This window comes from Drosophila novamexicana, unplaced genomic scaffold (assembly GCF_003285875.2).
Source record: "Drosophila novamexicana strain 15010-1031.04,08,12 unplaced genomic scaffold, DnovRS2.1 tig00001395-arrow-arrow-pilon, whole genome shotgun sequence".
NCBI lineage: Eukaryota > Metazoa > Arthropoda > Insecta > Diptera > Drosophilidae > Drosophila > Drosophila novamexicana.
In genome coordinates this window covers 340205-368144 of record NW_020824854.1, presented here as the reverse complement: position 1 = coordinate 368144, position 27940 = coordinate 340205, and the positions used below count along the sequence as shown (strand labels likewise).

Sequence of the window (27940 nt, the reverse complement as noted above, 5' to 3'; positions counted from 1 at the left end):
ACTATAATAAGAACTAACAAGTTCAGTTCAAGTGCAGTTCGCGTTGTTCATGATTCATGTTCAAGTGTGCATGTGTGTGTGAGTGTGTGTGTGGTATGTACTGCAGGTGAACAACAACACTTTCTAGTTAAAAACAATACGAAAAGTTTTATAATTACCAAGTTTCGACTTTCCCGACTTTTTAAAGCATTCTTGCATAGGCAATTCGCGCACGTATTGGCTAAAAAAGAGGCTTAGCCAACGCAATAGCAACAAACAACAAAGGAACAACACAACGACGCAAAAACAAATAACATGTCTGAAACATACGGTTTGTCACACTTTTAGCTCGTAACTGGAATTAATTGTTAATTGCATTTGTATGTTGTTTGCTCAACTTTCAGATTACCTGTTCAAATTTCTAATAATAGGTAGTGCGGGCAGCGGAAAAAGCTGTCTCCTGCATCATTTCATCGAAAGCAAATGTAAGTTTAACAAACACTTTGCCAGAAACTGTAAATATTACGGAAAGCGCATCCTCGATTCCAAAAACTATATATGTATATACATGTATACTGTAACTGTGCAAAATGCTGACATATATGTTGCTTGTTTCCATTTGGTGATAACACGATATATAATATATATTGGCCCGCATTTCTTCAGATATATTTATCTTACGACTTTTTACATTTTTCTGCAGTCAAAGACGACAGCTCGCACACGATTGGCGTCGAGTTCGGCTCGAGAATTGTGAATGTTGGCGGCAAATCGGTGAAGCTACAAATATGGGACACAGCTGGCCAGGAGCGTTTCCGTTCGGTGACACGCTCCTATTATCGCGGTGCGGCTGGTGCTCTTCTGGTATATGATACCACAACGCGGGATTCGTTTAATGCTTTGACAAATTGGCTAAATGATGCACGCACGCTGGCCAGCCCAAATATAGTTATTTTGCTGGTGGGCAACAAAAAGGATTTGGAGGAGGCGCGCGACGTTACATTCTTGGAGGCTAGCACCTTTGCCCAGGAAAATGGTGCGTGTATACTGAAGGGAACTCCTGAGAACTCCGTAATTTAACCAATCATTACATTTCTTTAGAGCTTATATTTTTGGAGACGAGCGCCAAAACGGGCGAGAACGTCGAGGAAGCCTTCCTCAAGTGCTCGAAGACCATACTGGCCAAGATAGAGACAGGCGAGCTGGATCCAGAGCGCATTGGCAGTGGCATACAGTACGGTGGGACAGCGCTGCGCAATCTACAGACGCGACAGCGCAGCATCAACAAGCCCGATTGCACCTGTCGAGTGTAGATGTTGTGGGAGTATTTCACCCAGGTCGCTTAGCATGCACGCGAACAATATCTGTGTATTAGTTTAGGCGAGCAAAAATAATCTCATTTAATCTCTAACTAATTGATACGAAACCGCATTAGCCTTAGTTATATGTACGCGTGTTTGTGTGCGTTTGTGTGTGTGTGTCTTTCATCGGCATTTGTGCGGTCAAATACTGTTTTGGCCCACTGTGCAACGTTTCGCCCCAATTTTGTTAAAATTGTTTAACCGAATCTGCTGTGCAATTTGTGGCATTCCAAGTTAGTTCGCTTTGTTTGTTTTTGATTTAATGACTCTACTTCAATTGCTGAATTAATTGTACAAGTTTTTCCTTCAAAACGTTACTTATATATTGTAAATTGTAAGCTTTTCAATTATTGTTAACCAGTGGCGGGCCCAATAGCAACGATTAACAACTGGAACCGACCAGTTGGTGGCTGGCAAAGCGCCTGAATCACCATCGGACGGATTGATAATTAACATAAATGCGCCCAGCATTTTGTAAATAAGCGGCGTCAAGTTTGTTTGACAAAGCAAATTGTAAAGAATTTTAAAATGAATAATAATGCACGCGGTAAATAAAAGCGCAAACTAAATAATTAAAATGCAATTAAGGTCTCTCGAGCGTTGAAGTTGTGCACTTATTTAGTGCTGACTGGTATTACCCGGCTAGGCCCGGGCCTAGATTTGTTTAGACTCCACTTGTCTACCCATATCTCTACTTTTTATATAGTCAACAGAATGGCAAACAAAAATAGCTAATATAACTATATGCTGCCAATTCCCACAGCTGCAGGTGGATTCTACCAAATCCATCACATAACAGTAACAATTCTCTTCAAGCTCTTTTGGGGACAGTTTTATACACATAGTTAGAAATTTATTAATATATTTTGGGTTAACATATTTGAAATTTTTGGAAATTCATTTGTTGCATAAAGGTTCTCAAGTGTCATTCCGGGATCAGGAATATTTTTGATTTGATTTTAACTAAAACTGACCATTTTAAAGCTGACTAGAGCTTTGAACTATATTCATGTACATAAATAATTGTAAATATTGTATAAAAAATTTATTGCATAGCTAAAATGATTACATAAAATGTACTTTTAACAAATGTTACGACGTTTAAAGTAATGGATATAATGGACATGAGCACATTAGAAATTCCTAAGGAAAAACACATACTGACGAACTGAAAGTAATAGAAAAAGAGATTAAAAAAAAAGACTAAAATAAAATTGGACTCATGCCTCGGATTTGGCCAACTTTTGGAGTGCATGCTTGGCAGCTGAGAGCTTGGCCTGCTTGCCATTGTTGCCAAATCCATAGACCTTGATGGTCTTATCCATGCATATGAATTGGCAGGTGACCATTACTTGGTTATTGTCCATGATGGGCGGGCTAAAGGTAGGCTTTGCCAGCTTGTGCTCAAACAGCTGACGGATGGGATTTAATGGCACATTGCGCGAGAATTCGAGCAGTTCGGGCTCAAAAAGTCTATAGACCACTTGCCAAGTGGTCGTTAAATCGCGGCAGTCCAAATAAACGGCGGCTATCAGTGCCTCCAGGACATCACCCAATGCCTTGGGCACGTCCACATTGTGCGAAATGTTGAATTCACCCACGTGCGGCGCATCAGCCCCATTAATAGCGAGCTTTTGCTGTTTTTCTGCTTCAGCCAGCTCCAATTCGTCATCGGAATCGAGTGGATCAGGCTTGACATCGCTCTCCTCCATGAGAATGCGCACATGGTTGGTAACGCGATGATTCTGCGACTCCTGGAACTGCACAAAGCTCTGAATGGACTCCGTAAGCAGTGCGTTCTCGGCCAGGATGAAAAAGTGGAAACGATGACGCACACAAATACAAGCCAGAGTCGTATTGTTGACCAGGGCCGAGCGCAGATCCGTCAGTTGACCCGGCGTCATGCGCGTCTTGTGCTCGAATATATATGCTGAGATGAGGAAGTCCAAGATGGCATCGCCAATAAATTCTAGCTCCTGGTAGCAGCCCGTCAAACGATTTGTCGGATTTGAGGGATGTGTCAGCGCCTGCAGCAGATAGGCGCGATCACGGAATGTATAGCCCAGATTCCGTTCCAAATGTTGATGGTTAATCAAAAATCCATCCACTTCACGCTGCGATATATTTGTTCGCATGCGTGCGCTACCCAGCTGCAGGTCCAGCAACTGGGTCAGCGGCTTGCCAATGTCCGACTTACAGATGCCAAAATATTCAAGCATGCGGAAGCCGTGCTGCAGTCCATAGTTCTTGACGACCACGCCCAACAACGCCTCCAGCGTATCGGCAATCAGTTTGTCCGGCATCTGGACCAATCCCACACAGAAATTGATCTCGCTACTAAAGTCCATGCCCGCATGATGTGTATACTGATTCGCTTGACAGCCATCCACAAAACTTCGATAGACATGTTCTCCGCATTTGCCATTACCAAATACCTCCTCCTCGCTAATGCATAAATTGCGTATATTATGCGGCCCCACTAGCGCAGCCAATTCCGGTTTCTCCTTCCATAGCGCCAGCACATTCTGGGGCAGACCCAGGCTGGGCGGCAGCCACGTGTACTTCGGTGTGAACAGAGTGCTGCAGATCCGAGTGGGTATATCCGTTTCGCTGAGGCAGTACAATAGATTACGATTGGAGACCAGCGTGGACTTCACCTGATGCAGGCATCAAATTCAATGCAGGAGAAGAAGAGGAGGCATTAAATATATAACAAAAAATGTCATAATATGTCTATATAATCTTGAGCACATTGTGCCTTTAGATGACATAGTATTTCTGTCCTAATCAAATCTTTCAATCATGCTTACTAATCTAGCTTTCAGCTAATCGAAGACGTATTTTTATATATACGTAAGATTCAGTTGTCAAGTCTTGATTGGAATTAAGGCTGCAAGCCGGTTTTGACACAAGCGTGCTCCAACCGGAAATTTTAATTTATTTATTTTTACTTAGAAACAAACTGTACTAACCTGGGTTAAAATGCCCTCATTCCAGTCCGGATACTTGTTGGCCAAATAAAGCGTGGCGCTGAGCTTGAGAAAGCAATCGCCGAGCAGCTCGAAACGCTCCATGTCAAAGACATCAACGCTGCCCGCATATGTGATGGCGGCCAGGAACTCGCCCTGCTCTGCCGGTGTTATGTGCTCATTGGAGATGCTGCGCTGTAGGACCGACAGCTGCACCTGTTCAACCCGCCTGCCATTGTCGCCGCTGGCGGGCAGCAGGGCGGGCAGCTTATGGTCGCTCTTCTGACAGCTGTATATGTTGCCCTCGCGCATTTTGAACTGGGTCTGGGTCCAGAGCTCTTTATCCTCATGCTCCAGTTTGTCCAGATTGAGCAATTGACCGCTGGTAAAGTTATAGAAATAAGAGAGCTCGACGGGATACGTGGACATGATGTTGCGCGCAATGTCCAACGGTTCCATATACTTTTGCCACGGCACCTCCAGATCTGTTATTTCCAGTTTCTCCATGGCCACCTCGATGCCTTTGGTGGGCAGCGGCTCTAGAACCGGACGTGGCTCCTCGTACTCATCAGCGTGCACGGGATTGCCCTGATGATCTACATTGCGGCGCAGCGAACAATCAATTTCCAATGGTCGTGGTCTATAGTTGACGCCATTCTGCGGCAATTTGTCCAGTCCGAGATACTTGTTAATCCGCACACGCAGCGTCTCGGCATGCAACATATAGTATATGCGGCGCAAAATGCTGGGCAGAAAGATCAACTTCACCCATAGATCGCCGGGAAAGGCAAAATTGAAGCACAGTTCTGGTATGAGCATCACCTTGGCACGCGCCTTACTCTGTGCCGAGGATTTGGTGCGTTGCTTCACATAAAAATTCAGCTGATCGGTCAATTCGCGCACCTCGATCAGGAAGTGCTGCTTGTGGACAACATTGCCAATATAATTGCTATACTTGGCCATGGTGAACTGATAGTAGCTCTTATCCTGCTGCTTCTCCTCCATCATGCTCATTGGCGTCAGATCTGTGTGCACCTTGGTCACCAGCATGCGCTTGTCATCATAGTTGGCATACCATTGTGTAACAACCTTGCCCTCGTAGTCCTCGGGCTTTGGTGGCGGCATTTGTTTGCGTTGTGCCAAACTGAGGGCCTGCGCCTTGGGCAGGCTTTGGAATTGCTCTACCAGGGGCCAATCTATGCCGACGCCAGGCGTCGCCGCAAGCGGCACCACCAGAAATGTGTGCTCGCCACCGCAACGATCAAGCATAAAGAATGGCTGCCAAATGCGCAGCAGATCACGAAAGATCATGACATGGAAATGCTGCAGCTGTTCCAACTGTTGCTGCTTCTCAATTGTCAGCTCTAGCGGCTGTTCCGCAACATGCACATGCATCTCGCCCTGATGGCTGAACAGCGGCATCGCGGCCAGGCGCGGCAGACGCTTCCTCAACAGCAGGGCATAGTTGCGGCGTGTTTGGAGCGAATCGTATATGTGACGTGTATAGTCGTTGCGGTCGTATTGCGCTTCCAGGATAATCTCATAGGCGTAGCAGACCTCACCCACTCGCGGCATGGCATCATTTAGTTCCGATGGGCATTTCGTTGCATACGTTTTTATATCTGTTTTCACCGGATCACGATCTCTGCGCTTAATGGTCACTGGAAGGGGCAAAAACGTTACAAATTAGTAAATCCGATATACGCAAGCATTTACCATAGATAATTAAAAACTAAGGGAAGTCTGAGAGCCGGCCAAGCCATGAAATCTTATGTAAAATGGAAATATGCCAACAAAATCTCAACAACTACTAAGGAATCTGATCTGGTTAATAATTTCAGCTATTAAATTCTTTCAATATAATTCTTTCAATATAAAATATATTATTAGGAATTGCGTCAAGCAAACTGCATAATTTGAAGATCTATATGTGTTTAAATTTCTATTTCCACATTTCTTTTGCTGAGAAATCAATATTAATACTCAACAATATGTTAAAACCATAGAAAAGCTGGAATTTTCTGGGTTTAATGGAGCTTTTGAAAACAAAAATGACTTTCATGACCTAATTTTTGTCAGAATATTTCTAGAATATCATTAGGATATATTGGTTTGATCGTCAGGAATAAAGCATACATTTGACAAACACTTTAAAGGGTCGAAGATGTATTCATAAATAAGTTATTCAACACTTTTTATACTCTTTACAAATACTGTCCAAAAAGTATGCTTTGTACATTTTTGTGGAACTGTTTCGATAGTGGAATATGAGTGAGTATTTCGGAAATTATCAATCAGTAGCAATTGCCAAGGTTTCATAACATACTCCCATGAAGGGCATCATGATTTGCTTGAAACCGAACCAAAGTTGTTAATTAACGTTTGTGGAGATGTACAGATTATAGAGATAATCGGTAATTTGCATTACGCACCATCATCGCCATACTTTTTCCAGTGATCAAAGTGAAAATTGGCGATCTCGGCAACGCGTTCGTTAACTGTTGTGGGCAAAAAGCGCTCATTGAGTTCGCCCAAGGCGTGCAGTTTGATGCAGGCCTTAAAAGCCGCCGAGATCTTGGCCCATCGGGCACAAGGCATGGGATCGCTCTGCAAGAGGAGAAGGAAAATTGGTTTTGTGCTATAAATATTCCGTTCTGGCTTACATAGATGGCTTCGCGTAGCGTTGAATTAAGTGGCAAAGTGATGGACACTATATGCTTTCTCTGCCAATCTGAAGTAAATTTTTTGACTTCCTCTGGCTCCAGCAGCTTAAACCAAGGCAACACAATGCCAAACGCATCCGATGGCATCTGCTGGCAATAACGATGCAGTAGGGCCAGCGCGCTGCTAGCCAGCAGCACGGCGCCATTCTTATTGATGAACGGCTGTATTTCATCCTGGAAATGCTCGTTCATTTCGTCCATTTGCGGATCCGTGCGCTCCAGCACACGATCCTTCAAATATTCGCCTATCTCGGTGTGTGCCTTCCGATACTGATGTATCTGCTCTGATATCTTTTGCTGTTCCAACTCCGATGAGAACAATATAAACGATGAATCTTTTGAACGTGCCCGTCCTTTGGTCTGCACATACATATTAAAAGTTTTAATCGGATCCAGTATAATCACATAGTTGCAGGCCTGCACATCAATGCCCTCCTCCAGCACGCTGGAGCATATCATCATGTTGGCCTCGCCATCGCGAAACTGCTGAATGGCCTGCAGAACGAGAACGCAAAACAAATCAGAGTCAACAATTTGCTACAACAATTTTTTGCTATCCATAACATAGCGAAACGTTATCTAATTTAAACTGAACACATGAACAAATGACATCAGTTTTCGAGCTCGACGGGTATAAATTTTCGAGAATGCTACTCACCGATTTCTGCCAGCGACGCTCAAGTATGCTTTCGAAATCAAGAAAAATGCTGTTGCGTCCAACCATAAACTGCGGGAATAGCGAATTGCGCAGCTCGGGCGTGGCGGCAATAAAGTTGAGAAGCAGCCCATAGATGCATTTACACGTATATCGACGCTCCACAAAGACCAAACAACAAATGTCCTTGGGCTCTTTGTTGGCAAAGGCTTTCTTCAAATAATGCAAAAACATTTGCACCTTGGGTGTAGAGAAGTTCATAATAACCTCTTCGGAATTGAGCTCATCATCGGACATCTCCTCATCGTCGAGCATGTCGCGCAGCTTGGCAACCAGCGCGTGGCGTATGCTCTCGCAGAGCGTTATGACAGCACGATACATGTTCCGCAAGGAGAGTGTCTCGGCCTGGCGGCGCTTAATCTCGAACTCGACCAGCACAGAAACGATGGCAATCGAGCCTGCATAGACGCCATAGTTTTCGATTTGGAATAGAAAGTCATTAAGTACTAACTTAATGGAATTTTTCTTGTTTGGTTCGCGCTGCAAACGCATGCCCCTCGACATGCGCACTGGTTGATGGCCAATATCGACGAGATCCAGCGCTCTATAGAAGCTCTCGATGTTGCAGCGTATGTTGTCAATTATTTCAAATCTCTGGACCACCGCTTTATACGTAATTAGGCATTCCCGTGGCTTTGTCGAGTGACTGAAAGAGAGAAACAGAAGATCAAGATTTATTGGAGTCCAGATATGCGTTGTTTGCTTACAGTATTACATTCTCCATTTCCTTCATGTCGGAGACGGTGACAATGTTGCCACGAAATGTGGTCTCCAGTGTCTTTAACTTTTTGCCCACCTGCTTAATTTCATTGCCCTTGATTAGAACGCCCGTCAGACCTACGACCCGGGGCAGCGACGAGCTTTCCGATTGCATTTGAAACAGTCGCATGAACTCATGATATGGATGCGAACCGGTTCCATGATGACACTCATCTATTATCGCAATGCTCACCGACTTCAGTTCCATGTGCTTTTGCAGAAACAAATTAAGTATGACTTGAGCTGTGCCCACCAGCACCTGCGAAGCAGAAGAAAATCGGTTCAATACATTTTCAAAATTGTATCTAGACAACTTTTATGTTTGTGAGCCGACATACGGCTGACCATGCATCCCAGCGGATGCCCCTTATAAAATCATGCTAAGCTGCGATTAGCTCTACCAAAATTTAATAAAAGCATTCTAAACACAGACATCAGTCGAGTACGACGTCTTCTGTTTGGATATTATAATCCTTATTTAACATATTTAATGAAACAATTCTAAGCCATTCTGGATGCAGCAATAGAAAAAATATATTAATAATATTTAAAAAATATTATCTGGTAATACTATTTATTGCACAGCTGAGCTGGTCTATCCGTAGAATTGAATAGAAAGTAACGAAAAGATAAGTCCGTCTAAAATCTGAAATGCACATAGAGCGGGCATATCTGCTAATAGATAAGAAATATGTTGTATGACTCATGTGTCGATACGTGATTCTACTTGTAAGTGCAAAAATCTCAAAGGAATGATATGCTCCTGCAGAATTTTGTAATATGAAACCATAAAGAAAGTAATCTTTTCTGTATAAGTTTGTATATCCGTTGTGTACTCACTTGATTGTCACGTATTTCGTCCGACCATTTGGAACGATTCCAATTATCGGTGCCCTGCTCGCCGACATAGAACCCAACTTTAAAATTTGTAAACTTTTTAACGTAGACGGCCTGCTGGCGGGCCAGCTCAACCGTATTGCAAATGAACAACGCACGCTGGCCGTCCTCCTCGATCGATCTGCAATATGTAAACAAATACGAGCGCTCGAATATGAATATATATATATATATATATATATATATATGTATATATATATATGTAGACGACTTCAAGTGTGTGTGCCTTGAAATGTGAAGCGAGTTTTAATGTGTATCCGGATAAGTCAACATCTGGGGTGGTCTATACGACACAAAGTGTACCAAAAACGGGTACATTAGCTAATGAATGGTACACTGGAACATTTATTTTACAGAACTTATAATACTTTTGCAACCAATGTTATTGTTTATACATATTTTTTTATATTTGCTGTAGTTCTTATAATCATTTTGTGCGTAGCTTAAAAAAAGAATCAAAAAAACATCATTATTAACGTTATTTTTAAAATGTTTTCATTCGATTTGTAACATTATAACTAACTATAACTAAAGGTACCTGACGACTGAAAGTGTGTGTCAATTGAAATATGAAGCCAGTAACCTTTAGTGTGTATCCGGATAAAACAGCATTCCGGATGGCCTATACGACTGTTGCCACAAACTGTACCAAAACGGGTACCTTAGTTGGTACACTGCAAATTGTACTATTTTATTTATTATTTTTTTTAAATAATTTTGAGCGTAGATTAAAAAAGACTCAAAAATCACATTATTTAAGTAATTTTAAAATGTTTCCTTTTTATTGGATTTGTTACATTACAACAACTAAAGGCACCTGGTGCAGGTGGTTCTTACTAATTTCCAATTGTCGATAACTGCTCGCATTTACTTTCGATAAATATCGATTTTAAGCTTCGATTTCAGTGCACAACTGACAGTTTATTAAAGCTTAAGACAACAAAAGTTGCTGTTTATTAGTTTATTATTTAAAGGTAAAAAGTTACGCACTTTCTGGATACCTTATTTAGGGCTTCGCTATCGCTTTGCTTTGAAAACTTAGTAACGTTCGGGCAAAAAACAGGAAAATGTTAAAAAAAAATAAATGTTGTCATGAAGATTGTGAAATGCATGCCTTCGCGTGTGTGAATTGTTAAGTGCAGGGTATCTCCTAGCAGCACACTCATTTGTTCATTCATAAAATAGTTTTTAAATCAGTTATAGACTCGTAGTTTACGCACTAACCTGTCCATGTTGTTGGAGAAGCGCTTCAGCGCCAGGATGGCCACGTATGTTTTACCCGAGCCGGTGGGCAAATAAATAATGCCATTGCGTTTGGTTATGTACTCAACCAGGCGCAGTTGATAGCCGCGTGCCTAAAGCAAAGCATGCAATTTAAATATACGAACTTGTGTTTTATTTACTGGGCATTAAATACCTCCAACTTATCATTTTCCATATTCACGTTCAGTTCTCCGAATTAAAATCCGCGACTACTGCACTTTATCACTGCCAATTGTAGACTGAATTCTTAGGCGAAGGGCGCACACAAATGCAAATGCAACACAGACACAGAAGTGTTTCCGACGCGACTCGTTTCGTATTTCGCTCCTTCGTGTTTTCTTTGTAGCTTTTCTTAAAGTTGACGTGGCACTTACTGTGATATGGCGGCCCTCACTATTGACGCTTTCAGCGTTGGAGAATTCGTATTTTGGGGATGTACCGCTTTCTGGCACACAGCTACACCTGTTTTTATACGCAAGTGTTTACATACCGGTGCGATCGTTTCTTGGCAGCATTTGATTGTGCGTCGTGTTCACTTTAACAAAGATGTGCTTTTAATTTGTGATCATAAATGCATTTATAAGTTTAACTATTTACAATTGTCCCAATTCAAACAAATAATAAAAGCAAAATATATACGCGACAATCGGACTGCACCAAAACTCATCCGCTCTTGCGTGTGACTGTATCGTGAAAATAAAAAATACTCCTATTTAAGGCTGACAGCTGTTGTGGGAAATATCGTAAAATAACCATTGACAAATTATTCGTTAAGCGATACTTAAAGTCTTGCTCCAGCACTAATTGCCAGCCCTGGTTTTAACAGCCCTGTTTTGTTTACTGTGAGTCAATCACTCCAATAATAAAGAATTTTCCATTTCGTTGCAAAATTGAAGCTGAAATTAAATTGCATATATATTTTAAGAATGTTTATGTGAATTGCGTACAACAAACGCTGTCAACAGTGTAAAACAAGATACAATTACCAAAAGTACAAAGCGTGTTTGTTTAAATATATTCACAAAGTAGTAGGCGCTGTAAAACAACAAAAACAACAACAATGGTTGGAATTATTGATGATGCGCAGCTGTTTTATCCGCTAGGCACACGCATCAAAATAGCCAACAATTATGGCACCGTCAAATACGTGGGCGAGGTAAGCTTTGTTACAAATATAATTTCCAATGCCTTTAATCAATTAACAATTGCGTTGCAGGTCAGTGGCCACATGGGCACATGGCTGGGCATTGAGTGGGACGACGGGATGCGGGGCAAGCACAATGGCATGGTCGATGGCAAGCGTTATTTCCAAACCCAAATGCCAACAGCTGGCAGTTTTATACGCCCCGGCAAACTGGGACCCTGTGCCACGCTGGAGGATGAGGCACGGGAGCGATATCTGAATTACGATTCAAAAAATGTGGACACATCGTTGATACGCGAGGCACAGGCCTCAATGCAAGCATCGCTCTTCGAAGTTGTGGGCATGGACAAGATTGCGCGCAAGCAAAGCAAATTTGAACAGCTGACGGAGATGAGCGTGGATGAGACTCCAGTGAATGCAGCCGGCTACCTGAAGGATCTGACGCAGCTGACGACGTTGAATGTGAGCCACACGCTCATTTGGAATTGGGAGATTGTGGCCAGCATAACGCAGCAGCTGCCCATGCTCAGCAGCTTGAACTTGGGGTAAGTTGCTGTCTTTTATTTGACTTTAACCTTTTCACAAATAACTTTTATTTTCAGATCCAATCGGCTGGTGTTGCCCACAGAGACAAAAATCAGTGAGCTGGTCCCAGCATTTCGTCACTTGAAACACATTAATTTGGGCAATTGCGGTTTTACGGATTGGCAGGATGTGATGCAAACGGCGCTGCTATGGCCGGACATTGAATCGCTTGGCTTGCAAGAGAATGCACTGAGTCAACTGGACGTGGTCGACTGCAATCGCATTTTCAGGCAGTTGCGTGAACTGGATCTGCATCGCACCAAACTGATGGACTTTGATCAAGTGTGTAAACTGGGCAATATTCGTACCTTGCGTGTGCTCAATCTTATGGAGAACGGTATTGAGCAGCTGCAGCTGCCAGACTGTGAGCCGCAGGCCAAGCTAAATATGTTTGTATCTCTGGAGCAGCTTAGCTTAATGCAAAATCCCATATGGAATGAGGTGAATAGCAATTGAAATTGCAATCATTTCTAGTTTTTAAACTTGGTTCTAAACAGACTGAGGCATTCAACGAGCTGGACAAATTGCCACAATTGAAGCGCCTAAACAAGACGCCGCATTTGAAGTCAAGCTTCGATGAAATGTTTTCCAAGGCAGTGGCCAGCATAGCCGGCATACAGTTTATCAACAAGGCAAAGGTAACAGCGGAGGAGCGCCGTGGAGCCGAATATGATATATGGAAAAAGTATGCATTAGACTGGCTGCAGGCAACCAAAATGGGCGCCGATGCACTGCGCGATTTCTACAAGAAACATCGTACCTATTTGCTGATTGTTAATAGTAAGTTGTAATTCAAAGTTATAACAATGCGACTTTTAAAGTTCCCTCCTACTGCCACAGAATATGGATCGCCAGCTGATTTTGTGCCGCGCATTCAGGCCAAACAATCGAATCTCATTAAAGTGCGTATACAGCACCGGCTGACAGGTGAAGTTTGGGAAAAGAAGGTGCCCCGCATGATAACTGTGCAAACATTACAAGGACTGGTCATGAAGCGTTTTCATATAGCCGGAGATACGCCGCATCTGTGCTATATAGATGCCAAACATCCGGAGCTTGTCGTGCAATTGGAAAATAATGCTAAAACATTGGATTTCTATTCAGTGCAGGAGCACGATACAGTGTTGGTTGAATAGTGCGGCACTACGGAATGCAATTTTTTTCGTACCTCCCTTTACTCCAGTAACCCCTAATTTGGTATTTAATTGTGGTATTTTAGCTCTAAAGCAAGCACAAAACAAATTCAAAAGACGTGCATGTTGAATTATATTATATTAACTGTGACAGCCTTTGTAACCTATGCAATGCAAAATTAATAATGTTAATGTTAGGTACTTAAGTTCAAATTCCGCTTTCCGATTATATTTATATTAATTTTTGTTTTGTTTTTGCAAAGTAAAAAGGAACGTTTATTAACCAAAGCCTTCAATATTGCTCATTCACAGTGTTGACAATACAGCTATATACTAGCTAAAATTGGCTATATTTTAGGGTTTCCGGCTAAAAAGCTAATATATTAAAGCAGCCCAGATAGCTATGTAGATAATTAAGCTTAACTTACTTAACTACTTTTTTGAATCGGCAGACGGCAACACTCATTACAAACGATAGCTCGCATTTTTCTGCACAATGAACGTATCGATACCGCCAAAACGCAAATTGCGTACGCGATTAGTATTATGTATCGATAACTTGTCAGTAACACCAACGCGATGCGGATATATTGGCTAACAAGTTCTTTCATGTTGCTTAATTGCAATAAAAACATATTACGGCCAACAGGTGCACATCGTAATTTATCCGCCACAGTGCAGACCAATGGAGAAAATACACAAGTGACACCGCCGCCGCCAGTCGGCGTCGAAAACAACAACAAAAATCCACAACAGCAGCGATCGCTTCACATAGCCGTAATCGGGGTACCAAATGTGGGAAAGAGCACCTTCATCAACAACATTATTAATCACAAAGTGAGACATCACAATTAGTAAACAATTGGCAAACTAAACCAAGCTTCATTTAAGGTATGCCCCACCTCGGCCAAGGTGCATACAACCCGCAAAGCGAACACCGCAATTCTTACGACGGGCCAGACGCAGCTCGTCTTCTACGATACGCCCGGACTGGTGACACAGAACGAGATACGCAAACATCATTTAGAGCAGAGCTTCAAGAGCGCCTATCGCCATGCCATTCAACATGCGGATATTATAGCTGTTATGCAGGATGCCTCCAACAGCTGGACGCGTAAGGAGTTGCATCCCACAGTGCTTGACACGCTGAAGGCTTATGCCCAGCTGCCCAGTTTCCTGGTACTTAACAAAGTTGATGCCTTAAAATCAAAGCGTGTGCTCTTGGATCTAATCAAGACACTGACGAATGATACACTCAATGGCAAGCGTCCAAGCAAAAAAGTTGACTTGCCCAACAAGGAAGAACAGGTGACGGCGGGCCATCCATTGAACAAGCGTGAAACTAGCTGGAACCATTTTAGCGATGTATTCCTGGTATCCTCAATAACAGGCAGTGGCCTGCAAGAGCTGCAGGACTATTTGATTAGCGCCGCCAAGCCAAGAGACTGGCGTTACGCTTCCAACGTCTACACGGATGAAAAGCCCGAGTCGTTAATTGTGGAAAGTGTGCGCGCACGTTTGCTCGACTACCTGCCGCAGGAGATACCCTATAATTTGAAATGCGAGCTGGAATACTACAATGTGGAGAAGCGTATGTATGGAAGGCTGGACTAGATATGTTTTAAATCTGTTTTTGATATTGCAGATGTTGTCTACACCTCGGTAGTGGTGCAGTGTCCTACGCCGCGAATTGAGCGCCTGATCTGTGGTGAATCGAATGGAAAATTGCGCCAGATAACCGAGCGTGTGACTTCGGATTTGGTGGAAATGTTTGGTCAAGCCGTGTCATTAACCATATCCACAATGTCCGGCGGCAAGAAGGCGGTATAATTGTTCCAAATCGGGTTTGTTGTTTCCTTCCTTCACTAAGTACAATATTAAAACAAAAAATAGTAGTTTAAATGCTATTTATAAAAGTTTCAAATGAGCAACTAGCTTATCCAGTTCGGCAGCTGTTGCCGGTCCCAAGCCCAGCACCGTGGCTGTGCCAGCCTCCAGCTGCGTGCGTCCGGCGTCCCTCACCAATGCGGCAACCACATCTGCTTGCTGTGCTTGCAGCTGCAGTCCGTTCAACTGCTCGTAGCTGTCCACGCGCAGCACAATCTTCGGCTGGCCCATGCGGCACCAACGCTGCAGCAGAGCGTGCTGCGCCTCGCTGCCCTGTGCAGCGTGTTGGTAACACATGACGGCGGCATGGGCGCACTGTGCCGCCGTTTTACCTTTGCTCATCTTGAGGTCGCCGCGCACGACGAGCGCCAGTTTGGTTGCGGCGCAGCTGCTGGTGCTGACGAGTTTTTGTCTGATCTTATTTAACATTGGCGTACTTTTTGGACTGCTGGTCCACGTAGTTTTGCATGCACGCCTTAAACTCTTTGACTTTGTCCTGGCACATGCGCCAGTCGCCCGTTTCTGCGATGCACTCCTGTACCTTGTAGTGTAGCTCAATGCAGCCCGTTTTCTTAAGCATCAATTCTACGGGATCCTGTTCCACAGCGGACATATTTAGCTTTTTTTTGAGTGTTATGAAAGCAACTCCAGACTTTCAGGCGGCAACGTTCGCAGCGCTATCGGCACTGGCACACGCTTTATATCGATATTTGTGCAGGTAGCTTGCGATACTTTTGGTATCTACAATCTTTCAACCTATCGAAAAGGTTCGATTACGTGCAATTTGAAGGCGAACACCCGTTACATTCAAAACATGCTTTCAATTTCAAGGTGAAATAATATTTTTAATAAAATAAATTAATAATTTAATGACACAAAGAATGTGTATGTTATATGCATATACTTGCTATATACATCAGTATCACACATGGGCTGAATAATAAACACAAAAAAAATTAATAAATATATGATTTGGTGTAAAAAGTGTGTGACTAAAAAGTTTAGGAACACAAACTCATGGATAACTTAAAGGTGCTTAGATATTTGACTTCCCTACAACCTGTCCAAATACTGTGCAAGTTCGGGCAGTCCTGGCTTGAGAGCCTTGCGTAAGCGCGTATTCTGCACAATCTGGTAGGGTTTGCTGCTGGGCTCACACGGATCACCCGGCAGCATCTGCCAATGATCGAACACACATTGTGGGAAGGCTTGGCCGCGTGTATTGGTACGCAGTTCGGCTGTGAAACCAAAGGATTCGTTGACGGGCAAATAACATTTTACCACATACATGGGCGTGCCCGGCACCTGCGCCTCCTCAAAGACATGACCACGTCGTCGGCTCAGCACCTTGTGTATGCTCCCAACGGCCAAATTATGGCATTGGATCTCGCACAGATACACCGGCTCTAAGAGCCGCGGACTCGCCGTGATGGTTGAGGCGTATAAGCAGCGTCGTGTCGTTGGAATTATCTGGCTACCGCTACGGTGTACGGCATCAGCATGCACAACCACATCGTGTATATCGAAGCGTACCCCACGCATGTTCTCCTCGGCCAAGACGCCTTCCTTGGATGCCCATTGGAAACCGGCAACTACCGAGTCCTTGATCTCGTGCAGGTACTGCACCGACTTGGTACAGTCCACAATTATGTTCGGACCATTGCACTCCGGACCAAAACACCAGATTTTGCGCGCTTCGCTCACGTCATAGTCGTACTTCTCGTTCAGGTAACGCGCGCGTTTCTTGAACTCATCCCGGGCAGACACAATGCCGTTGTCAATGTCCTCAGCCAAGCCATCGGGCATGGGTGCGGCTTTCATGGTGAGGCGATTGTGCTTGTTGCGCGACTTGGACAGGCACAATTGGCTGGACTGCTCCAAGACAGTTTCGCGATATGATACCAGAGGATCTGACGTTTTCAGTGGAATACGCGCATGGTCCTCCTCGAGATCCTTGATGCAAATTTCCAAATGCAATTCACCGGCGCCAGCTATAATATGCTCACCCGACTCTTCGATGATGCACTGCACCATGGGATCGGATTTGGCCAGACGTTTCAGACCAATCACTAGCTTGGGCAAATCGGCTGGATTCTTGGGCTGAACGGCAACGCGTACAACTGGCGATACGGAGAACTTCATGACCTGCGGGTTTTAAAATGAATATGAGTTTGTCGATTGATTTACGTGGAGCTCACTTGCCTTCATGTTGTGCGCTTCCTTAAAGGTTGTGATTGTGCCCGTCTTCACCAGAAACTGGTCTACGCCGACCAGACCGCAAATGTTGCCCGCTGGCACATCCTCAATGGCTTCCACGGAGCGACCCATCATTAGAACCGTGCGCTGAATCGCCTTTTCGTACAGGTCCTCCTTCTTGCCGGGCACATAGTTGGGGCCCATGATGCGGCATTTCTGTCCGGTGGCCACCTTGCCGGCAAACACTCGACCAAAAGCATAGAAGCGTCCTATATCTGCGGTAGGCACCATTTTTGAGATGTACATCATCAGAGGACCATCGGAATCACAGCTCCTAATCGCAACAGCCGCTTCGTCGCTTTGCGGACCTTCGTACAACAGCTCCATGCGGTATTTCTGGGCTATCACAGGCGAAGGCAGGTGGATAGCGATCATTTGAAGAAGGGTCTCGCCCGCTGGCAGCCAGCTGCGCATCACTGTCTTCAGGAGCACCTTGCCCTGCTGCTCCTGCTCCTCGGGCTGCAGCCTTACACCAATTTTCTCTAGCAAGCCGGATATCTCCTCCGTTTTATAGTTCATAATGGCATCGAATACCTTGTAGATGGGATCTGATATGTATAGGCAAAATGAGCGCTTACTATCCGAATCCTGATGCTTTTGCCATTTTCTTGTCTTCGTGTTGAAAAAGTTGTTTCCCCAGAGACTGTGAGTGAAATTATATAATGATAATTTAATATAATATATATAAATGGGACATGTTTCATCAAAGCGATTTTAAACTTAAAAAATGAAGAGGATTTTTCCTCTTTCTAAAAAAATACTTAAAATAAGAGTTTTTCGATTCAAGACTACAATTTAGATAAAAATGTACCAAAAGGATCTTAGAAATCTTTAGTGGGATAAAACAAAATTTAATGATTTCTTAAACTGTTTTTAGTTGAAAATTAAAATCAATCAGAGAAACTTTCCGTCCCATTAAACTGTTTGCCTCCCAAACAATTCCCCATTAAAACTTTAAGAAGTTCTTGTAGTAAGATCAAAGTACTTACCGTTTCATCAATTTAGCCACATCGATCTTAAACTTATCGGCGTACATTTCAGCGAACTGTTTCAGCGTGAAGGCCCAGCCGTGCAGACCCGATCCGAAGCCAACTGAACCCTTTGAGGGATCAACAGATACTTCGCCCATGGGTCCACTATCATCATTGTAGGTGGCAATAATGAGGTTGACATTCTCCACAATGCGCTGGAATGTTAGATACAGCTCCTCCGTGTCCAATTGTAGTTCGAGCAGAGCACGATCCATTTTGTTAAGGAACAGAATTGGTCTAATGCGTTCCGCAATTGCCTGACGTAGGACCGTTTCCGTTTGCACACAGACGCCGGAGACGCAGTCCACAACGACGAGGGCGCCATCCGTGACGCGGAGAGCGGCCGTCACCTCCGAGGAGAAATCCACGTGACCGGGTGAATCGATTAGATTGATAAGAAAACCGTTTGTGTCTTTTTCTCTCTGATCGGGTTGCGTGATAAAGCACAAATCCTTGTCCTCAACCTCAAAGTACATGGTGATGGCACTATTGAGCGTGGGAGGGATACCATTATGAACTTAGAAAGGGCTTGCAAGAGTTATTTTTGTGATCATCTTACGTTGATTTGATCGTAATGCAACGCTCCTGTTCGTCACTGCGGGTATCGGTGAAGCGCATGGAGCCTGCCTTGGCGCCCGCTATGATGCCCGCCTTGGTGACCAGCGAATCCGTCAACGTCGATTTACCATGATCCACATGGGCTATAACGGATATGTTGCGTATGTTACGCCTTTGTTCCATTAGACCACGTATTTCGTCCAGCGAGAGCTTCACCATTTTAAAAAACTTATCACTTCAAGTTTAACCTCAAATTATTTAAATTTCGCGCTCACATTGGCGCGCTTTGAACGAGTCGAAGAACATTCTGGAATATTTCATGTTGCCGCCGCGCTTATAAACCCGTTCAATGTATCCATTTCATAATAACGGAAATAACAGCTACGGCTTTCATCGAAAAGCTTTCCTATTGCCACGAAAGCTTGGCTAGCTTTCAAAAGCTGAACGCTAGGTAAGCAAATGAAATTGCATACCAGTCAGTGACGTAGACAAAGGGGTTTTTTTTTATGAGATTCATTTGATTATCCATTTTTATATTCTTTGTGGAGGATATTCTACTATTGTCATAAAACGTGTTAAATATAGTTGAAATCGTGTGAGATCCCAAAAAGTATATGTATTTCTGTTCAGATTCAAGCTCCTCGTCGATGAGTATATCCGTCCGCCTGTCTGTTTCCATAAATATAATAAAGTGAAGTAAAATTAGTATATATGTCGGATTAGCCGGATCGACCAACTATATCATATATTAGCATAGGAACGATCGGTCGAAAATAATGTTCCTGTATTGAAAACTTTTTTGTTTTTCAGCATATCTTTAGCAGACTTTAACATCGGTAAATCAGACCTTTACATTATATGGCTTCTATTGGTGCAACCAGTCGAAAAAAAGCTTTGCTGAGATTTTAAAGCCACAAGCGTGTTAAATTTAATTATTTTGTTCTTGCTTTGCAGTTGATAAAAATTGAAGACAGTTTTAATTTTTGTTATTATAATTATTATCGAATTTTTAATTCCGTTTAAATTTTTATTTGTTGCTTAAACCCCTCAAAAATTTGCTAGCCTACGAAGCTGACATTAGTCATAATTTGGTTTACCATTATATTAAATAGCACAAGCTTTTTAGGCTTTGAAAAGTTCGGTGTAAAGCTTGTCAAATCAAGTATATCAGCTTATATATGATATATTATATGATTATCGAAATTTGGCGAATATGACGCATTTATATGCTTTTAAACTTTTTTATTTGTGCGGATAATTTAATTATTTGTATTATTATTTTTTTGTTATTTCTGCAGTTGATTGCGAATTGGCATTAAATTCAATTTTTTTGAAACTCCCTATTTCTTAAATTGTTGGCAGCCCGTTTAATTATGATTTTTATTTAATATGCTGCTCACGTTTTTAAAGTGAGACTTTTGTGTTACATTTTGGTCGTTTACTTTCACACAGTTAATTAGATAAGTGCCCCAGTTGATTAATTATACTCTGTTTTCAGAGGGGTTGCAAGAGTATGGTGAAAATTTTTGATTATATCTTAAGAGATGTTTCTCATAATTTAAATGAATTCTTGTAGCTTTTATGTCTGCAAATCTTTTATAGTAATGCAAATTGTTGTTAATTTTTGGTAATGCTTCTCTCTAAGGTGTCTCAGCAAAGAGTATCTAGCAGTCAGTAGACTCTGCATTATACACTTGTTACTTGTTTATTTTCGTGGAACTTGTCGTCAAACGTTAACGAAAATTTTAAGCAAACGCAAAAGTTACTTTCAGTAATGAATCCTTTTCATCAGTTTATTATTATTGTTATTATGATTGACGGCGGCTGGGTACTGCGACTTTTGAGAATTGATATACTTGATGCCGAGTGTGGGAATTTTTGTTCAATAAGAATTTTGTGACAACATCAAGGTATATGAAGAATGAGGTGTTTAGATGGATTTTGGTTTCAACTTTTCTGTAAAGCTGCGATCCAACTTTGAGTCGAACCGACTCAAGCCAGAAATTGAAATGAATGAAATGAAAACTGAATCAAAGCCAGTTTCTCAAGGGGAACCATAAGGCTGCGACTTGTTCGAGCTGTGAACCGAGCCAACTACATTTTCTTGCAGCCCTGCGGCCGTAGCCAATAGCTAAAATGATTTATGGCTAAGATTATTTATAGCAATATCTTAGCAAAAAGTTTGGAGTTTATTGAGCTACGAGCTATTGGAAACACTATAAAAACGCATCAATTTATTCAATTGCCAACTGGAGAAGACAAAGTCTCAGTAATTGTTGGAGTTACATGCGTTTTTCTAATACTTTTGGTTTTTTTCTTTTATTTTTCGGCATAAAACCATTCATAATTCATGCTTGGTCGGGTTTTATGGTTGGCTTTTGATCGCTTGCAATTTCTTGGGATTCCTTTTTATTCAAACGATTCACATTTGCACATTTGAGTGAATGAGTGAGTAAATGAGTGGGTGGATGGGTAAAAGGTTGATTGTCGTTACACGATTGTAACCCTTATCAAAAGTCTTGGCATTTACATAATTTGGCTGCAGCAACTGTCGCCAGGCATTAACATTACATATTTGGGCTTAATTGTTCGCCAGATACTCGCGTGTAATGCAGATGCCCGCCGTGGAGCAGCCGCAACAAAGTAGCGACGCCCACAAAGAAATGGATGCTTGTTTATGGTCTGCTCTCTGCTTGACTCTCGCTCCAGTTGCATTATTCATGAGCGTCTGTGGCGCGTGTCCAATGCCGCAAAAAATATATATGTGTATGCGCACATGTTTGGTGTGGGGGGCAGTTGCCCCAGCAAGGGTAGTGCGGAGGGTGTGGTGAGGAGAGGGTTTGGTCGGTCTTTAGTCTAAACTGCGTCGCATCGTTTGCCTCGCTTACATGACGCACTTGTCAAGTAGGAAGCGCACAACAACAAAAGCCCACGCATCGTCTGCTAGTGTAATGTTTATCAAGTCGTATACTTTATTTACATTTTAAGCAAAATGCAAATTGGCGTCTTAAATAGAAATGCTTTCGCCTACTGCTGCTTTATTCGCACTCCAACTCGAACTCGATTCCTCCACCCATCCGCAGCTGACGCTATGCACACTTCCGTTTCCGCCCACCTAAAATTGTCACGATATATTGTTTACGCTTGCCAAACTTGCGGAATTGTGGCCAAAAACTTGTTAATTGCCAGTTGGCAGCCAACCGCCCCAAAAAAAAAGTTTACCTGGTAAGCGATACTTGACAGCATATTTAAATATTCCGATATTTACAGCTTGCTCCTCTGATTAATTTGGTCAACTTTGCGAAAAAGCGCGAATTATGTGTCATGGTGATAAATTATATTTTATTTTGCAAAAAGTTTGCAGTATTTGTGTATATATATTTTCTACAATGCAGGTCAAGTCAATAAGCATTATTTTCGTTGGTTTTTTTTTTATAGTTGTATTTCAGAGATACATTTAAATTTTACATATTTATTTGCATCTTGAAGATACTTTTAAAGTCTGCAAATGCATTCGTGTCTCACAGATATCTGTGCAAATAAAACATATTTTACCTGCTCTAGATACCTTGTGTCGTTCAGATACTTTTGTATCTTATATATTCATTTGTATCCCACACTCTTGTACATATTGAATTATTCTCTTGCATCTTGATGATATTTTTGTAACCCTTAGATGGTGCTATGTCTTAATGTTTATTTTGTATCGACGAGATAAATTTGTATCTAACAGATTAATTTCCATTCGACGGATACTGATGTATATAAGGCAAAAATTGTTGTACCCTTATGCGCTGGCGTATCTTAGATATACTGCTGTATGAAATTCAATGTGTATCCGATAGATGCACCTCCAATTAAAGTATATTGCAAATATTTTCATAGATACAGTTGCAGTCCATGTTCCATATTGTATATTAATTTGTATTTTACGGATACGCTTGTATTCTACAGATATTTTATTATTCAAATGGTATTCGTGTTTCCTTTATATTCTTTGTATCTAACATTTATTTTCGGATATACACTCTTGTATCTAATTAAGGATGGACAAACATAATAGTCGCTTTTATTGGGTTTTAATTGCTTTTTATGCAGGACTTAGCTGAAGAACTCTTCAAAGCAGACAAAATTTGGATAAAGAAGAAATGTTTATGAATATTTTTTTAACAAATATGCCTAATTGCCAAAAAATGGAAATTGTTTCTTGGAATTGAAATAAAGTCCACGCAAGCATAATGAACATAAGCTGATGCCAAGGCTAGTAACTTTTCGCAGCTGTTGCTTTCAATCAATATATAGCCTTGCCAGCCAATATTCCTGGCAAGCCTGATTGACATTAGGTTAGTGAGGCGTGGCGCCAAGAATTAAACAAAACAATGGCAATGGCAATGATAATGCTTTAGGCAGCTAAAAGCCTCCACGGCTGCTGGGTCGAAAATAAATTCAGTGAAGCATTACAGAAATTAGCCAGCTTGCTGAGAATTAATTCTTGCTGCTAATTATTTATTTAAGAATGCGCAATCAGCACAAAGCAACGTTTTTTTATTTTTGGCAAACCTTGCGCCCTCAATTAAAGTCTATAATATGAAGCATATACTTTTAGAGGAGCGTTGAAAGCGGCCAATTTGTTGATGCCTACGCCCAAATGTGTTTATAGATACATTTAATACAAAATAAGCTTTTGGCAATGCTTGAAGCAAAATGCGATTAAGCTGAAACAATAAATACATTTGAGGTGTCAGAAAATATATAATTTATGTTTTATATGGGAATTACAGCATTAAATTTATAGTTTTTTTTATTGTTTTTAAAGCAGCTTAAATCATGCTTTCGATTAAAGCTAGAACTTTATATTTATCTCAAAAAGTAAAAGAAGCTTTTAGATACTTTGCCAACAACCTGTGTGCTCCAGACAGCAAAAGCTGAAATCTGTGCTTTTCAATGGAATAAAAAGGAGCTTTTATACCATTTGCTAAACAGGCAGTAAAGGTCTGTGCTTTGTTTTACTAAAAATGAGCTTTTCGATCCTTTGCAAACAGTTTCGCATTTATTGAATAATTGTATGCAAGAAAGTTTTTAGTTTATTAAAGAATAACTTTGAAAGCTCTTGAGGGGTTAATGTGGCTTGGAAGGACAGCGAAGAAGCGCATTAATGCTGTAAGCTTAAATAACTGATACGAAAGCTTCATGAATATACAGCAATTCGACAACATGCTGCACTTTCCTCTTTCGAATTCTAAGCTAGTAAGGCTAATGTCATTTTGGCATAGCCTAAGCAACAACGCATTCATAATTGAATTTAGGCGAATGCATTTATCTCAAATGGAATATCAAATTTTGGCAAATTGGCATTGGCGCAAAATTGTAAAACGATTAGTTACACACGCACAGCAAACACATACGAACTCGTTAGCAATTACACAATTGTCGCATTTGAATTAATTCCATTCGCAATAAATTTCAAAATTTGCCAAATTCGGTAAATAAATTTTACGTACACACTTCTCTGCATAATTGGCCTTTGATTTAATTTGTCAGCCGGCTTAAATTAAACTCCACGGCTGTGTTTTTGTTTCTAACTAGGTTGGGTCAATATTTGGTCCATGTTTATGCGGGTCAAAGCCAGCTACAAGTCACCTGTCCAGCTGTTGGCAACTGTGCAAATAGGCCTAGCTCAATGTTGGCTAACTATAAAAAGCCGCTGACCAGTGGCAGCTACAGCATTACGCACTCCAATTTGTTATAAACAATTTGCTAGTTTACACTACTCATCATGAATTCGACGACGCTGCTGATCTATACGCTGCTCGTGTCCATGCTGCTGCTTATCCAAGCGCCGGCTGGCGAGTCCACGTTCCTACTCCTTGCTTGTCTTTACCGTTTGAATATCTGTCCGTTCCGCACGACTACGACAACGGCGGCGCCAACAACAACTTCATAAATAACTATTGGGAGAAAACACAAACGTAGTGCATTGGCAACTTAACAACTAATTAAACCTATTAAATCTTTAATAACCTTTAGTTGGAACAATAAATGTGTTTATTTAAATGTGATTTTAGTTGAATACTTACATATTTAATCTAAAAAGTGCCTGTTGTCTATAAAGTCTTCTCTTACTTGTTCAATTAACCCTTTACAACTAACCTTGAAAGCGGTGGTTTTTGACTGCATGCTTAAACATTTTGGGAATTACAAGCGCAAGTCTTAAATTAAAAACATGAAAACTGAGAAGAACACGTATTTAACACGTATAGTTATATATTTCAAAATTCGTATAAAATAGTCTCCTCCAATCAATTAAAGTTTAGTGGTTCACGGTTGCAATTGGCGTACACGATGTTTTACATAAAGATTCTCTCATATCTTCTAATTATTTCCATGTTCATGTGGGCCATGCTTAGTCGCGAATACTTCCCAGCAACTGTTTGTAACAGCTGCCCTGTTCCCAAGCATTTTGTATGTTTTTATACCCTGAACCCATTAAAAATGGGTATAAGGGTATATTGTATTTGTATAAAATCCAAATGTATGTAACAGGCAGAAGGAAGCATCTCCTACCCCATAAAGTATATATATTATTGATAAGCTTCAATAGCCGAGTCGATCTAGCCATGTCCGCGTGTCTGTCCGTCCGTCCGTCCGCCCGTATGTATGAACGCAAGGATCTCAGAACCTACAAGAGGTAGAGAGAAATTTTAGCTCCCGCGCAGATCGAGTTTGTTTCCGATAATCGATATCTTCCTCCGTTTCCAAGCAATCGATAAAAATCTATATCGATATCCTGTTTTTTGGCCAATTTTGGTAAATAATAACAGCTAGAGTCACCAAACTTGACATGTAGCTTCTAAAATAGTATATATATATGCATTTGATGTTGGAAAAAGAGGGTTCAGGGTATCCCATAGTCGGGAGCTCCCGACTAGAACCTCTTGTTATATTTATATATATTTCAATTTAAATATATTTTTAAATATAAACAGAAAATCATTTCACTGAATATTGCAGAGAGCTGAATCAATCAATTTTGTATAACTTGAAAGCATAACAAATGTTTTTAATTGAAGAGCATTCATTTGATTTAGTGGAGGTTTAGTTTTTAAAATTATTAACCTGCTTTGAAGACCTGCATCCATCAGATTGCATCTGCATCTCAAATTGATTGATTTTCGACCGAATAATTTATTATTTATCCTTTCGCTACTTATTTGCACTATGTGTTGTAAATTAAGATGTCATTTTCATAAATTCAATTTGGGCTTTTGTGCAAATTTAATTGGAAAGTATTTCACACATTTCTCTGAATCCACGCTGCTGGGCGGAAAATGACGTAAGAGCAGGTGCAAAAATGTATTGTCAGATTGAACTTCAAATAAAAATCCCACCCCAATCTGATTCAGCTTGATGAGTATAATTAGGGGCTCAAGGTAGAGGGGGAAGCATTCTATTGAAACAGGCGAAAAAGTAAGGCATAAAAGTGAGAAAAACTTGGCCCGAGCAAGGCCGGGTAGTAGCCGCAAATAATATACATTACTCTAAGGGCTTTTTCTTGGCCAACTCAAAGATAAATGTTTATTTGCAATTAAACAGCTGCACAGTCGCCTTTAGTGTAAATATCAATCGAAACCTAATGTACAACTGCCCAGAGTTTAATGACTGTTAACAATGCAAATAACAAGTATATAGCTTGGGGCATATAAAAAGGGCTCCGTTCTATACGTAGCTCAGTTCTCGATAATTACAATTGCCTCAGACCATGAAGTCTTTAAATTTATACTTGTATCTCACATTGACCGTGCTGCTAATGTTGTGCTGTGCCTCAATGGCTAAACCGTGCCTGCCACGTTGTCCTTGGCCATATTCATATTTCGGTTGTTATTTCACGACCAGAGCACCAGCGGCCACCACAGGCGGATAACTCTATTTGCAATTCAGTTTAACGAAACTGAGCCCAAATGGAAAATTTCAAAAATTTTGGATGTTTTAAAGTTGAACATTTTAAAAAAATAAAAAAAAAATAAGCTACTTCAATTAAATATATTGATGTTATATTTGCTTCTTTAGGGAAATAATTAAATTAAATATACATCATCATTCCAAAGGTTAAAATTTGCACAAAATTGGCTTCGGCATCGGCTTCAATATCATTTTCAAGGATCTTTGTTAATATCCATTTCAAACGTGTTTCACCATTTTCAAAAATTCCACCAACATGGGTGGAAAGTGATCTTCAATAGCGAGTCCGGCTTTAAACCCGTTTTTAAAGTTTGTTGCACGCAAATTGTTTTCAAATATAACTCACCAATTGCGGTAAATTCACTCCGCTTAGTGGAAGTAAAGATATCCATGTGCACGAAATGGGTGAAAATGTGATGTACACAATTTTAGGCAAAAACCAGGCCCAATCAAATAAGAGTTGCATGAAAAATAAGAAAATTATACAAAAAGTCAACTCTGAACCTGCTTTATCGTGAAAATAATTAAACTCCACGAACACACATTCCAGCTCTTGAGCACTGTAATTAAAAGCTCTATAAATACGCATCCGTTTGCCATTTGCCAGGTGGTTTTAATTGCCATCGAAGTGACAACAAGTGGCCACCTTTTGTGGATGCGCTGCTCCCGTTCGGCATCCAAGTGGGAGTTAACTCAAGTCAAATAGAAGCTCTTCTGCTAC

General features: G+C 41.3%; 8 protein-coding genes across 8 annotated transcripts; 4 read left to right on the top strand and 4 right to left on the bottom strand.

Annotated features, from left to right (window-relative positions):
- Positions 1–158: 158 nt before the first annotated feature.
- On the top strand, positions 159–2541 carry LOC115767493 (ras-related protein Rab-4B). The gene is made up of 4 exons (XM_030711801.1): positions 159–310; positions 384–464; positions 683–1015; positions 1081–2541. The coding sequence occupies exons 1-4, from the start codon at positions 295–297 to the stop codon at positions 1290–1292; spliced, it is 642 nt and encodes a 213-aa protein (XP_030567661.1). The 5' UTR covers positions 159–294; the 3' UTR covers positions 1293–2541.
- On the bottom strand, positions 2541–11353 carry LOC115767487 (endoribonuclease Dicer). The gene is made up of 9 exons (XM_030711795.1): positions 10821–11353; positions 10628–10758; positions 9347–9524; positions 8455–8765; positions 7691–8393; positions 6973–7527; positions 6742–6916; positions 4313–5970; positions 2541–3997 (listed from the first exon to the last, which is right to left on the bottom strand). The coding sequence occupies exons 1-9, from the start codon at positions 10839–10841 to the stop codon at positions 2561–2563; spliced, it is 5169 nt and encodes a 1722-aa protein (XP_030567655.1). The 5' UTR covers positions 10842–11353; the 3' UTR covers positions 2541–2560.
- A 149-nt stretch (positions 11354–11502) lies between these two features.
- Positions 11503–13801, top strand: LOC115767490 (tubulin-specific chaperone E). Its single transcript, XM_030711799.1, has 5 exons — positions 11503–11822; positions 11883–12355; positions 12413–12836; positions 12893–13175; positions 13236–13801. The coding sequence occupies exons 1-5, from the start codon at positions 11727–11729 to the stop codon at positions 13529–13531; spliced, it is 1572 nt and encodes a 523-aa protein (XP_030567659.1). The 5' UTR covers positions 11503–11726; the 3' UTR covers positions 13532–13801.
- A 294-nt stretch (positions 13802–14095) lies between these two features.
- Positions 14096–15420, top strand: LOC115767474 (GTPase Era, mitochondrial). The gene is made up of 3 exons (XM_030711779.1): positions 14096–14365; positions 14420–15119; positions 15174–15420. Exons 1-3 carry the CDS (start codon positions 14108–14110, stop codon positions 15356–15358), a joined length of 1143 nt encoding a protein of 380 aa, XP_030567639.1. The 5' UTR covers positions 14096–14107; the 3' UTR covers positions 15359–15420.
- LOC115767475 (probable peptidyl-tRNA hydrolase 2) lies at positions 15419–15864 on the bottom strand. Its single transcript, XM_030711780.1, has one exon. It carries the CDS (start codon positions 15842–15844, stop codon positions 15437–15439), a length of 408 nt encoding a protein of 135 aa, XP_030567640.1. The 5' UTR covers positions 15845–15864; the 3' UTR covers positions 15419–15436.
- On the bottom strand, positions 15817–16366 carry LOC115767477 (cytochrome c oxidase assembly factor 4 homolog, mitochondrial). Its single transcript, XM_030711781.1, has one exon. It carries the CDS (start codon positions 16026–16028, stop codon positions 15834–15836), a length of 195 nt encoding a protein of 64 aa, XP_030567641.1. The 5' UTR covers positions 16029–16366; the 3' UTR covers positions 15817–15833.
- Positions 16367–16468: 102 nt separating this feature from the next.
- On the bottom strand, positions 16469–19479 carry LOC115767445 (elongation factor 2-like). The gene is made up of 4 exons (XM_030711742.1): positions 19262–19479; positions 18661–19188; positions 17618–18314; positions 16469–17560 (listed from the first exon to the last, which is right to left on the bottom strand). The coding sequence occupies exons 1-4, from the start codon at positions 19477–19479 to the stop codon at positions 16469–16471; spliced, it is 2535 nt and encodes an 844-aa protein (XP_030567602.1).
- A 5557-nt stretch (positions 19480–25036) lies between these two features.
- Positions 25037–25204, top strand: LOC115767416. Its single transcript, XM_030711692.1, has one exon. The coding sequence runs from the start codon at positions 25037–25039 to the stop codon at positions 25202–25204; it is 168 nt and encodes a 55-aa protein (XP_030567552.1).
- Positions 25205–27940: the final 2736 nt, after the last annotated feature.